This window comes from Phaeoacremonium minimum (assembly GCF_000392275.1).
Source record: "Phaeoacremonium minimum UCRPA7 unplaced genomic scaffold PA7_03_scaffold_44, whole genome shotgun sequence".
Lineage (NCBI taxonomy): Eukaryota > Fungi > Ascomycota > Sordariomycetes > Togniniales > Togniniaceae > Phaeoacremonium > Phaeoacremonium minimum.
In genome coordinates this window covers 455,843-467,857 of record NW_006920951.1, presented here as the reverse complement: position 1 = coordinate 467,857, position 12,015 = coordinate 455,843, and the positions used below count along the sequence as shown (strand labels likewise).

The following is a 12,015-nucleotide window of genomic DNA, read 5'->3' as shown; positions in this document are numbered from 1 at the left end:
TGGGGGTTGATATTGGGTAGGTATGAGGTATCCAGCCCCTTCTACTGCAGAATAAAATAGACTTGACTTGGGGCCTCGGTCCCGGTCGTCAAGAGATGCCCTAGGCAAGTGGCCTTGCTTCAAGCGACCCTATCCGATGCCAGTGGTTGGTGGGAGCGCAGTGCAGATCGTGGATCTTACGGGGCAGGAGGATACGGGCGGAAGCTAAGCAACCCGCCCGGACGAGCTTCCCAATCTTAATCCTTCGTGTATCCGGTCTGCCGGCGCTCCAGTCCTGATGCGGCAGTTTCTAGCTATCACCTTTAGAGCGTCGCCACCTCACTCATGTCCTCTTCTCCAACTCTATCCTCTTACATGCGCTATTTGCCCGTAGCCTCTTGTTCTTACGTACTTAGCAGCAGAACACGCGAAGATTACAATCACTAGGCGATTTGGAATTGTTCGAGATCATGGAGGGCGACCACCGAGGAGATAGTATGACAAGCGGGCTGCAGAGGCTCGTTCGGTGGGCGTCTCAGGGCGTCTCCAGAGACACGCCGGCGGGACGTGCTAGTGCAAATGAGGCGCCCGTGTCTTAGCACTGGGATACTGGATCGTGGCTTGTTGGGGCATGGGTGGCCGGCATGGAAACCTTCGAGTGTGTGCCGCAGAAGAGCTCCAGAAGCTAAGCTCGACGCCTCCAACTGCAATTGTGATCCGATTCTGAGGAACCGCGAAATCCCCCTTTCGATAATGACGTGAGCACTCGTGGGACGATGCCATAGCGCCAGACAGATGGAGGGTACAACGCATCATCGAGATACATCGTCGATACCCGTCCTCGAGCCGACTCAGATTGCATACTGTAGTCCCAAATGCTAGTCTCAATCTACCATGCACCTGGCGCGTGGCCCGTCAATTATAGCCTCGATGAACCGTAGGGTGTATTTAGTGAGAACCGTGGTCCGGCCCGTCCTGTCACGGCCCAGTCTCTACGTCTAGGGTTGAGGAATTTATTCCCTATTTCCATTAATCACAAAAGGTCACTACCAAGGTTCGCAAGGACATCTCGACTTCTTTGCTTCCCGGGCATTGTCTTCCCGGTTAAGGTTGGTCCTTTGAGAGTAAAGACGATGTGGAGTAGCCCACCGCCCCGGCTATCAAAACTAATATCAGCTTCAAAAACGTACAGCGAACCGGGATAAAGATTGGGACTTTTGGGTCATGCGGAAGGACGGCATTCGAGCACCAAGATGTCTGCTGGCCGGACCCGTCCAACCGCTCTCTGGGGGTGCAAATATAGAATCACCTCCCGAGCTTGACAGCGCGCGGTGGGTAGCTTTGATCATGGTGCGATTCATGGTCGGTAGATTGAAACTACAAGCAGCACGCATGGTGTATCGGCTGAAAGTCAGATACTCTTTCACCTTGGCTGGTTACGCCCCAATCTTTTTTCATTTCCATTACTTCCCCACGTCTCAGCCCTCACGAAGGGTCATAGCTCCGGGTTTCTCACAGACATTCGGTACCGGGAATCAGCACCGTTCGCCATCAACAAGGTGACGCTGTCAAGATTGGGATTGCTGCAGACAAGGTCCCGCTCAAGCCTCCATCGGCCATGGCTGGCGATCGGACTCTAAGAAAGAAGCAGAAGTCCTGAATTATCAGAGAACCCCTACCTCAGACATCAATAATAGCTCCAGTTATAGCCCTCACTAGGGGTAACTAAATCAATGGTTCGCCCATAGTAGCATCTTGTTGTCTGTAAGTTACAGGCTGTCGAGTCATGGGTGTATATTTCGTGGTCAATAGCGCTGCGTAAGTGCTGCTGATCTGACTCTTCAGATATTCAAGCACGCGCTTCAAGCTCGAACTCCTCTTGTCAGATATCAAACACGCATAATGGTGTTTTCAGCTTTCCTGCAGGGCGAACCCCTCAAAAGCAGCCTGCGATTTACCGGATACACATCCAGACCCTGACGAGATCACCAGTTCAGTCTTACCACCCATCTGCCCTCCGACCTGGGATTCTGACCGGCTTGAAAAGTCCTCGGTCGAACGTCGGACTCTGCCGTCATGCGATCGGTATCGATTCGAATATTGAAGGCTGGGGTTCTTGCGGCCGAAGCATTGTAAGCTCCTAGGCCTAGGTCAGCTAGGGGCACACGGAGCTGAACAAAAAGCAACTAATAGCACGAGTATTGGCTCCCTCGTGGCAGCCACTCAACGTCAGCCACCCTGGGGGAAACGGATCCATTTCTCCTGAATGTGCCATGCCGTGGCCCAGGGCAACTCCAGCCTGAACCATCGAGATGTGAACTGCCACCGAGACATGGCCATTTTGACGGCCGGTGTAACTGAGGGGCCATCCATGGTCATGGGGGGCCAGCTCACTGAGTACTGACGAATGTGTCAAAGTGTAAGCTTCGTCTTTGTCGGTGTAGAAGCATGCTCTAGAATGCATGGCTCAATCAGATAAAATGGACTAGAGTATATCGAAACTTAGACTTCTAGATGTTGTGCATACATGTTGTTTCACCTTATGCTGGACACACCCCAGCATGTATGATCAGCCAACCTTTCTCCATGCGGTAGGGCCTCCGATGTCTGAAAAGGTGCGGCTGCTTCAGATTCCTAACCAAACCCATCGGGGAGATCCATCATAGATCTTTGACGAGCCGAACTCCGTCGGTCCAATACATTATGATGTCCGGACGGGAAACCAGACACGGCAATCGAGGCTGCGCTTGTGCCGTTCAATGTTGCATTCCGGAGACCCTCGATACACTGAAGAACCCCAGACCTAGACCTTACGTGCGCTGTGCAGGGCCAGTCACCTCATGTCTGATGGATTACTATTCTGCTTCAATTGGCACGCGGCAGGCCCGATGTTCGTTCCTTCTTTCAGCGTTCTAGAGTTTTCCGTCCAGATCGACCGATGATTCGTTAGGCGGGGGTGAGAAGAGGTGTCATTTCTGACCAGTCTGGAGTGCATTTCCCTCCAATCTGCTCCTGCACCTGCACTCAGCGTGCTTGGCGAATCTTACATAGATACCTGCCCAAATAGTTCGGACGGTAACAGGTGGCGCACGATTCCATCCAACGGCTGTGTGATTGCGATATTGGAGGGTTATGCACTGGCCCCTTGGTATTGCTATTCGTTCGATGGAATCTGTATCTGCGCTGCACGACGAAGGTCTAGACGGCCGCACTAGCTTCAGGTGCTGGGGCCGGGAAGGGAGAGAGTATCTACAGGGATAAGGGGTAACTGTATGCATGCATGCATATCTGCATCTCGAAACTTTCAGAGTCGACTGTGCTAATCGTTATGCGTTTTGTTCTCGGGACAATCATTTCTGTGAAGAAGCAAATGCAAACAACACATTCATTACGAAATTATGCCCGGCGAGACCAGTCATCAACCGTTTCAGGGGCCATGGATTAGAGCAACGAACAAACGTCATTTCCGTCATGCCTAACAATAAGCTGTGTAGCGATAGCAGCCCGGTTATCAAGATGCACTCTCGAGCCCCTGAGCCTTCGCCATTATGCCGACCAAGTTCGAGAAATATCCAGGGAAGAGCAAAACGCCGTTGAAACTAGACTCCATGCCTTGATATGAGATGAATACGCGAAAACCTCAAAAGTCCTCGTCCATCCCATTTAGCCGCTTTTCACCAACCTCTCGGATCTTCTCCCCGAGGATCGTGCGGCCATAGCGCTCGGCCACCTTGCCAGCCGCCTCAATCATTCGTCCCGTTCGGTCCTTCATGAGCTCAACCATCTCCAGGGCCCTCATGCCTCGGTCCTCCCCCTCGCGACACTCAATGGCGAGAAGCTGCAGCAGGGTCTTGTCGATCTCGAGCTCCAGCCTAGACAGCGCTGACTTTTGGTTGTGTGTAGCCGCCGTCGACTCGACCAGATCTTGCATCTGCGCCGCTTGGATACCTCTAAGCATGAACTGCTGCTCGAGTTTCCGAGTCTCGCTCTCGTCATCTCCTTCTTCATCTTCCGCATCTACATCCTCGTTGTCGTCGCGACCATTTACCTTGGCATTGGGTGGCGTCGATGTCAAGGGAATAGAAAAGTCGAATTCGGATAACAAGGGTCTAGGGAAGTAAGGATACTGATCGCCTCCCTTGAGGATGATACAATGAAACTTGTCATCGGCAACGGCGATCGGGTAGTATGTTTCACTCTTCTTCCCAGAAGCCAGGCGAGAAAGTAGTTTGGTATCCAGAAGCGGGATCCATGATGCTCTGGAAGGTTGTCTCCAGTGTAACAGCGTCAGTAAAGTTCCCGTCGAATCGTAAATGCAGGGGTCCTAGAAGAAACGTCAATCATGTGTTGCTCCTATTCATAGACTTTGTAAATCATGCGGAAACGTACCCCATTATCTGAGAAGAAAACACTCTTAACAGTGACACCATCCGGCAGAGCGACCGTGTCTTCATTCTGGCAGATCTCATCCCGCTTGACGTTTTCGATGGTGTACAGCAACTTGGTGTTACCGTCTGCACCCACAGGCCCGTTCCCCATGGTCAAGACATAATCTCGCCAACTAGCGCAGGTTACCATGGGTGTGTTCTTTGGACGGTACACACGGTAGGGGATACCAAACAGCGTGTAGACACGAACGTAGTTCGCGGTTGTTGTTACGGTTATGAATGATTCGCTCAGCGACATAGCCAGGACGGCCTCACCCTTGGGCAGCTGTGTCCTCCAGTCACTTCGCTGTGTCCATGTCTCATGCGGTCTGTAGAAGATTGTTGCGGGGGCATCGTCCTTTGGAGGGCATGAAAACAGGGTGCCGTTCTCGTTGAGGCAGGCTTTGTCGTAGAGGAAAGTGTCTGTAAAATGGAAGTCCCTATGAAGCTCATGATCGTAGAACTCGACCGTAACCGTGTGATGCGAGTCCTGATCAACAGTCCAAACGAAACCAATCAGGTTCAGGCAGAGATATTTCCGGTTGCCACGCCAGGGGGTTGAACCAGGCTGGAACGACTCATGGTATTGGGGCTGGAGAAGGTTCGCCCGCTTGCTATCATGTTCGCCGAATATATCGTCATCATCATGAGGCCGCTTGCGAGGGTTGATCGTGTAGCCTGCTCCATCATCATCTACCACAAAATCATCGTCGACATCGACAAACCCATCATCCAGCAAAGAATCTAAATCGTCTGGGCTGCCTCTTCGACGGTCTGGCAAGCCAGACTTGTGACCATTAATCCCATTAACTTGTGGTTTTCGCACGTTTGCCGAAATCTCACCCAAAGGATCGTGAATAAAGGGCGCTGGCTGCTTGGGAAGTCGTAAGAGTGATGAATACTGGCCAGAAATGAAATCGGGGCAGATGTAGACTTCACCCTCGGAGTTAGTGAAAGAAACCAGGTTGTTTGTTGGATGCCAAGCAAAGTCTATAACGTTGGCATAGTCGTATCTCGCAACAATACTCTGGGTCTTGGTTTCCCAGATTAAAATCTTGCCATCCTTTCCGGCGGTTGCCAGCAATGAGCCATTTGGTGACCATGAAACGGCTGTTATATCGCCCTCGTGGCCATTTTCAAAGCTTCGTTGCTTCTCCCAATCGTTCTTCGACACGACTTGGATGTCTCTGATGGGAGTTGGCGCAGCAAACGCTCTGCCATCTGGGTGCCATACGACTCTGGAAGACGCCTCAGATTCGGTTTCCAGACTACCAATTAGTCCATCCACCTTCCTTATTAATTCCGGCTCTTCAGATGTCAGGGAGTAGATATAGACTACGCCATCTGTGCAAGACAGAGCAATCATGCTTCCCTTAGGATCGAAGGCCAGGTGCTTGGTGGGTTTGCCGTGCGACTTCAAGTGGCGCATCTGAGTGTTGTCCTCAGTCCCAACAATCTTGACTGATAATTCATCGCTGGCTACTGCACACCATCTGCTGTCCGGTGACAAGGCAATGTCGCGAATAGGCAGGGAAGTTCGCAGCAGGAAGCGCTCGAAGGCATTTGTCTCGAGTGAGTAAAGGCTCACGGTACCATCCTCAGAGCCGACCACGAAGAACTCGTTGTTCGTTACTACGCTGACATTCTGTTCTTGACACTCGTCGATGTTCGTAGGCTCGCCGTCGAAGCCGGTTTTGTACAGCCGGATTGTGTTATTTGATCCCACGGTCACCAGCTTCGTACCATCTGGTGTGTAAGCGCAGCGAGTAATGCCCTGTGTATGGGCAGGGCGTGGCCGTGGTCGTGACATGGTAGAGTTCATGGTCACTCACGACTTTGATAATGATTACAAGAATCAATTGAGGGTCTCGAGCAGTGTGTATTTGCACAAGCTACCATGAGTTGCCGTAGAGATAGTTCCAAATGGAATACGACTGGTTTGGGAAGACGCGCCTTGACGCGCTTTATGAAGTACCTAGTCGCCAATTAAAATTCGCGTTTGTAGGGGATCCCCAGGGACGCCCTAATACGAGTGAAGTATAGCAGCTGGTAGCCAACTGGCGCCATCTGACAGTACGGCAATTCCAAAACCCCACCATCATGTTGCCCCTCTATGACAAAGGAGAGAGGCTTCCACTATCGCTGTCAAAAAAATATGCCAGAGTCTGCTTGACGGAAATTTGACTATTCAGGACATGTCTGGGATGTTGTTTTGATGGTATGAGTTCTTGCGAATGACAATATACAGCATCATAAAGAGTCTGCCTGTGCACCGACAGTTTCAGCATCCACTATTTATAATCACAAGCAAGTTCACTGGATGTGCGCCCACGACACATAGGCAACAAGATAAAACCTAATATAAGACGAGGAAGTCTTAGACTGGGCTTTTCTCCCCTTCTACCTTGCTAAAACCATATCTCTCGGGTTTTGTTTCTACACGACACTCAAAATGCAGTCGTCGGATCCTCGACGGTTTTTTGAAACCGAGTGAGTGCTCTCTCTAGCTACTCGTCTGTTCTTGGCTGACGAGTATACGTACAGCGCCGAACAGGCGAAGAGAGAAAAGCGTGCCGTGAAAGCAAGCAATAAGTTTGGCAGTCCTATTGCCCTAAAGTCGAAAATTGTTGCTGCTGTTGTCGACCCAAGCTCACCGTCCTCTACCGTCTTCATTGCTGAATCTGCGGGTACGGTGCGGAGAGTCAATGTTGATGTGAGCTAAGACCGTAATAAAATGCCTTCTTTTTCTTCTAATCACCATTATACAGGATGAAGGGACAGGTACAGTGTACCGTGGTCCAACTGCACCCGTCACATCCGTTGCGGTTGGCGGGTCTCAGGACAAGACGGTCTTCGCTGGCAGTTGGGATAAGAACATCTGGTCATGGGATATAGACTCACGATCACCTGGCCGAAAATACGTTGGTCATAGCGACTTTGTGAAAGCTATTATCTGCGCGAAAGTTGGGGGAAAGAATGTCCTCATCAGTGGTGGCTCGGACAAGAGGATTATTGTCTGGGACATCGATACTGGCATACGATTACATACCCTACAAGATTCCGGAATCAGCATGCTTGCTGTCCAAGGTCTTGTCATCGATCCGGTTCAATCATCTCCTGATGAGCTGTATTTAGTGAGCGCCAGCAGCGACCCTCACATTCGGAGGTGGCGCATTCGACTGGACTCTTGGGAACAGGTAGTAGAGGGCTCCCTTGTGACACCTGGTTCAGAGCAAAGGACAATACTGGTCCATGAGACAGGTGTCTACAAGCTAGTATTTGATCACGATGGAGAGGAGGTCGATCTTTGGACATCCAGCGCAGATGGAACCGCGAAATGCCTATCTCGTTTGAAGAACTTTTCCAGCGAGGATAGCTTCAACCACGGCGATCATGTCCGCGCTATGGCTGTATCGGATGAATGGGTCATAACGGCAGGCAGGGATGAAGACTTGAAATTTTGGGAACGGACTTCTGGTAAGGTTTCTTACTCGCTTGAGGGTCACTACGATGAAGTCACGGACCTGGTTGTCTTGAAGAGCCCAAACAGACGTCAGGATCGACTGTGTAGTGTAAGCATTGATGGCACAGTGAGAACTTGGCCTCTGGAGAAAGGCGGACTAGACGCTGTCATCAAGGAGCAGGAGGAGGCCAAGATAGAAAAGAATAAGGAGAATGAGACAGATACGACGGAGGAGAACTTGCTGACTGCTGACGAGGAGGCTGAACTGGCAGCATTGATGGACGATGACTAGCGCTTCATTATTACAACTAGACTTCACAGAGCTATCTGTCATGTTGGCATTGTTTCGTCAGCAACTCTTGAAAGTTTAATTGCATTCCCCTAGAATCATCTGCTATTCAATCTTCAAGACAGGCTTGAGTGCAAATTTTAGATATTTCTGATTCAAGCCTCCACTGTTCCCGATAATTTCTCCTGTTGGACTCTTACAGTTTAAGTAGGTTGGTTGCTCTCCGACAGCCTCATGTTTCTTCAATGCTTTGTCAAGCATCTAAAAGGCGAGTCCGGATCTTCTATTATCTGTGTATCCAACAAGCCGTACCACGGCAAGGATATGGCCTTCCATTAGTGTAACAGGCAATGAATAAATATACCACGACAAAAGAACCGCAAAATAGCCCAGTATCCATCACACTTATCACTAATTCGCCACCGGTCAAATCGATCCATGAGATCTGTTTAACATCCTTAGGTCTTGCACATGTGCTTCCCTAGACATCAACTGCTCCAGGGAAGAGTCATGCTCCCATTTTAAATCAGATAGCGAGTGCTCACGTCCGGTAGAAGTGTTGAATACGATGTTGACATACTTCTTGTGCAGACGTCGGCCTTAGTAAGAAAATTAGATGTTGCCATGTCTTACTTGTCGACTTCGCTCGTAATAATGTTTGTGTTAGCCACTGTCATATAATAGACTACTAAAATTGAGACATTCTAAGTTTTGAGGTTGTGCAGGTTGCGTGACACACGACTCACGTAGATAGCTAGGAGGGTTGCAAAGGTCCCATATAATATTTGCCGTTTGGGAGGTTATTCTCTTATACCGGCACACTTATGGATCATGCTGGTTCTTCTGTCTCAGAAAAGCGCATGGTCTTCCAAGCGAATGCTATTGAGCTTATCCTTTCCATAATAGATCCAGACTCCTGAGGTATTTACTCTCATATTTACTGCATAGTAGAGTTAATGGTTTCGAGTGATCAGCACCGGGGTCCTTGCCCGCCCCGCGATCGACTCTAGGAATGGACTGGGATTTGAATATCCCCGACATCTCAATATTACCTGTCATAAAGCATTCTGCATACTAAACTGACAGGACGAACTAAATCGCTACTACGAGGATCTGATTGAACAAGCCTGCATCTCGTGGCCTACCAGCACGTGGGAGTAGCTGAAGCTGTATGTGACCGCCTTTTTTCCCTTTCATTTCTGTGGCAAAATTGGTTCTGGCCCACCATCACAACTATCGTTTAACATGACCTGGACTTCGCCAGCACAGTACCAATACTAGGTTTGAGATATATGATTCTCGGAAGGAAACAATATGAGGCGACTTAGATTTGATTTCCATGGAAGCCAAAGGATGGCGTGGTTTCTCGCGTACAGCCCTTGTGCAACTCCATTCACTGTTCTTGAAGGTTGACTTTTCAAGTTGTAGAAGCAGGGTGCGGCCTGCGGCATCTTGCATATGTTAAGATTATTTATCGTTAGAGGAAAAAACCTCAACGGGACGTTGCATGCCATCACGTTGCCAGTAGCAGTATCAGGACGAACTGCTGCCATGCTTGTAACCGCGCCACTGCCCCTATAACTGGCATACGGCCATCTCAGCTAATGCACTGTGACTGCCCGAGGCACATACTCCGTGCCTAGCTATTTAGCTGAACGATAGAAAAGTTTGATATTGAGATTGGTGAGGGATTGATGACATTGGCGTGAAAGGACATCCGTGCAGTCTCTCAGGTGGTAGTTGTCGTTTGGTAGCGAGACGGGAAGTCCTGCCATTCGCTTCTAACTTGTGCTGGAGTCTCTGGATAAGGTAAGGTTGCAAACCAGATTAGTTCAAGGCGCAATGTGCGATCGGCAAATGGGGTTACATCCCCTAGGGATGGCTGCAAGGAACGTGTAGGTGCCTTGCACATGCAGCCGACTGAAGTCCAAGTCACGGACGTATGTCGTTCAACAGGCCGCTGTACAAGCAGTATCATACTCAGTGTCAGAAACGGCTGATAAAAAAACCCATTCAGAACGGGCGGATTTATCTTTCAAAACCCCCTTAAATCACGGGCTGGAAGAAGCAACCCGCCTGAGACCGCTCTAGACGGCCGTTACATGTTAAGTGTCGTTAGTGGGCTCTAAGAGCGGCCCGTGGTGCTGGCTGACACAAGCTTAGTCGAGGCGGGAAGAAGAAAAGAAACATCGAGAAACGAGCAAATGGTCAAGGGACAAACCAAAAAGAAAGCTACCTTGAAGAAGCAACAAAGTGAAGCCTGTACAACATACAGCATATACTGAAAACAAAAAAACTCGGATGCGGGGAATCGAACCCCGAGCACATGAGAACCCTCATCCTCAGGTCGAGGAAATTGAGAGTCATGGATGTTACCATTACACCACACCCGATTTGACATGTTTGATGCCACGGCAGCGCGGTTAGTGGGCTCTTGGTTGCGCTGCCAGCCAGCCAGCCAGCCACAGCAAGATCATCCGTCATTGTAGATCAACATGAAAAGCTATGCTTCTATCTTAATGCGACGACAACACACCATGATCGAGTAACTGACCAGCCACCTAACTGAGAGTAGAGTTTAGTAGACTGACTACAGGACAGCCTGCAGGCAGTGTGCACACCCTCCAGGAGGGTAAATCCAATGCAAGCCTCGGGCCGGCTTGTGCCCATCGTCTGTGACCGCTTCGGGGCGTGCCCCTGGCCAACTTTGATGCCATTGGCCGTCGAGGGCGATAGATCCTCGTCCCCACCCACTAGTTTGGTGTACGACATCTCTCATCTCACGGACTAAGGAGCATCCTTGCTCGGCCACTCGCACTACACGGATCAACTGGGAAGACCACCGCAGCCGAGCAGTATGCAGTACGAGAGTACCTGCTTTGCTTTGTGCAGAGCCTTGAGAGCCCCCGCCCGACCAATTGACGCTGTGGAGAGAAATCGAGCCGGAGCCGCTTGGATCGAGACTGCTGCCATCACTAAGGCCTCTTAGGGCTTCGTGCACGCTGCTCGCGGATCAGCAATGGGGGGCCTTTCAAGCTTAGGGTCCCTCCTTGCGTCAGACATGCCCATTCGGGCTCCCGCCGTTGCTCCCGTGAGCCTTGGTGCACCGGTTTTGGCCCACTGCCTGTGCCCACCGGTTCTCACGCGCGAACGAGAGATTCCCATGCTGGAGGGGAACGTCAATGGCTGACCGCACTATCTGGTCGGCTGGCGTCTGGTGCTGCCATCCGTTTGCTTATCCAGAGCTCTGGGTGGGTGGGTAGCTTATCCTGTCAAGGTACACACTTCAGAAAAAAAGAAAAGAAGCCGCAGCTGCAACCCTGCCGCCGATCCCAAACATCTTCCCCCATCCTCTCATTGTTTCTATTATTTCTCGTGTGTGCCCGTCTGTTTCTCGAATGCTTGCCGTCTGGCTGTGCGCTTTCCCCATATACGTATTCGTCGCGTGTCACCAGTTTCTAGAATCGCCGTGGTGCTTTTGCGGCAGAAGCTTCCATTACGCTGCCTTGTATTTCCGTAGCGCTTCGAGCTGGACACAATCGTTGTGCCATTACTTTACATTGTCGATATCCTGGCGAATTGAATCGATACAGCACTTGTGGTGCTGGCTGAACGCCTTGGAAACAGTCGACATCACGATCCATGCCTCCAAACTGATTCAGGTACTAGGCGTCCTGAAGTCTAGTCAGGACAGGGTCTCCCTCTATCTTTTCTTGGAAAAGCCTTGTTAGTTGTGATTACTTTGGCCGAAGGAATTTCTGGCATACTCTCCAGATCCCAGTCACCGCGCTCACGAGTTAATTTCTACTTATTACTATCATGTCTGATACCGATGCTATGGACAAGCCCTACGAATA

General features: G+C 50.4%; 2 protein-coding genes across 2 annotated transcripts; one reads left to right on the top strand and one right to left on the bottom strand.

Moving 5' to 3' along the window:
- Positions 1–3,619: 3,619 nt before the first annotated feature.
- Positions 3,620–6,216, bottom strand: UCRPA7_904 (putative minichromosome loss protein 1 protein; the record flags this gene model as incomplete). The annotated part of the gene is made up of 2 exons (XM_007913494.1): positions 3,620–4,303; positions 4,369–6,216. The coding sequence occupies 2 exons, from the start codon at positions 6,214–6,216 to the stop codon at positions 3,620–3,622; spliced, it is 2,532 nt and encodes an 843-aa protein (XP_007911685.1).
- Positions 6,217–6,858: 642 nt separating this feature from the next.
- Positions 6,859–8,161, top strand: UCRPA7_903 (putative wd repeat-containing protein; the record flags this gene model as incomplete). The annotated part of the gene is made up of 3 exons (XM_007913493.1): positions 6,859–6,896; positions 6,951–7,119; positions 7,175–8,161. 3 exons carry the CDS (start codon positions 6,859–6,861, stop codon positions 8,159–8,161), a joined length of 1,194 nt encoding a protein of 397 aa, XP_007911684.1.
- Positions 8,162–12,015: the final 3,854 nt, after the last annotated feature.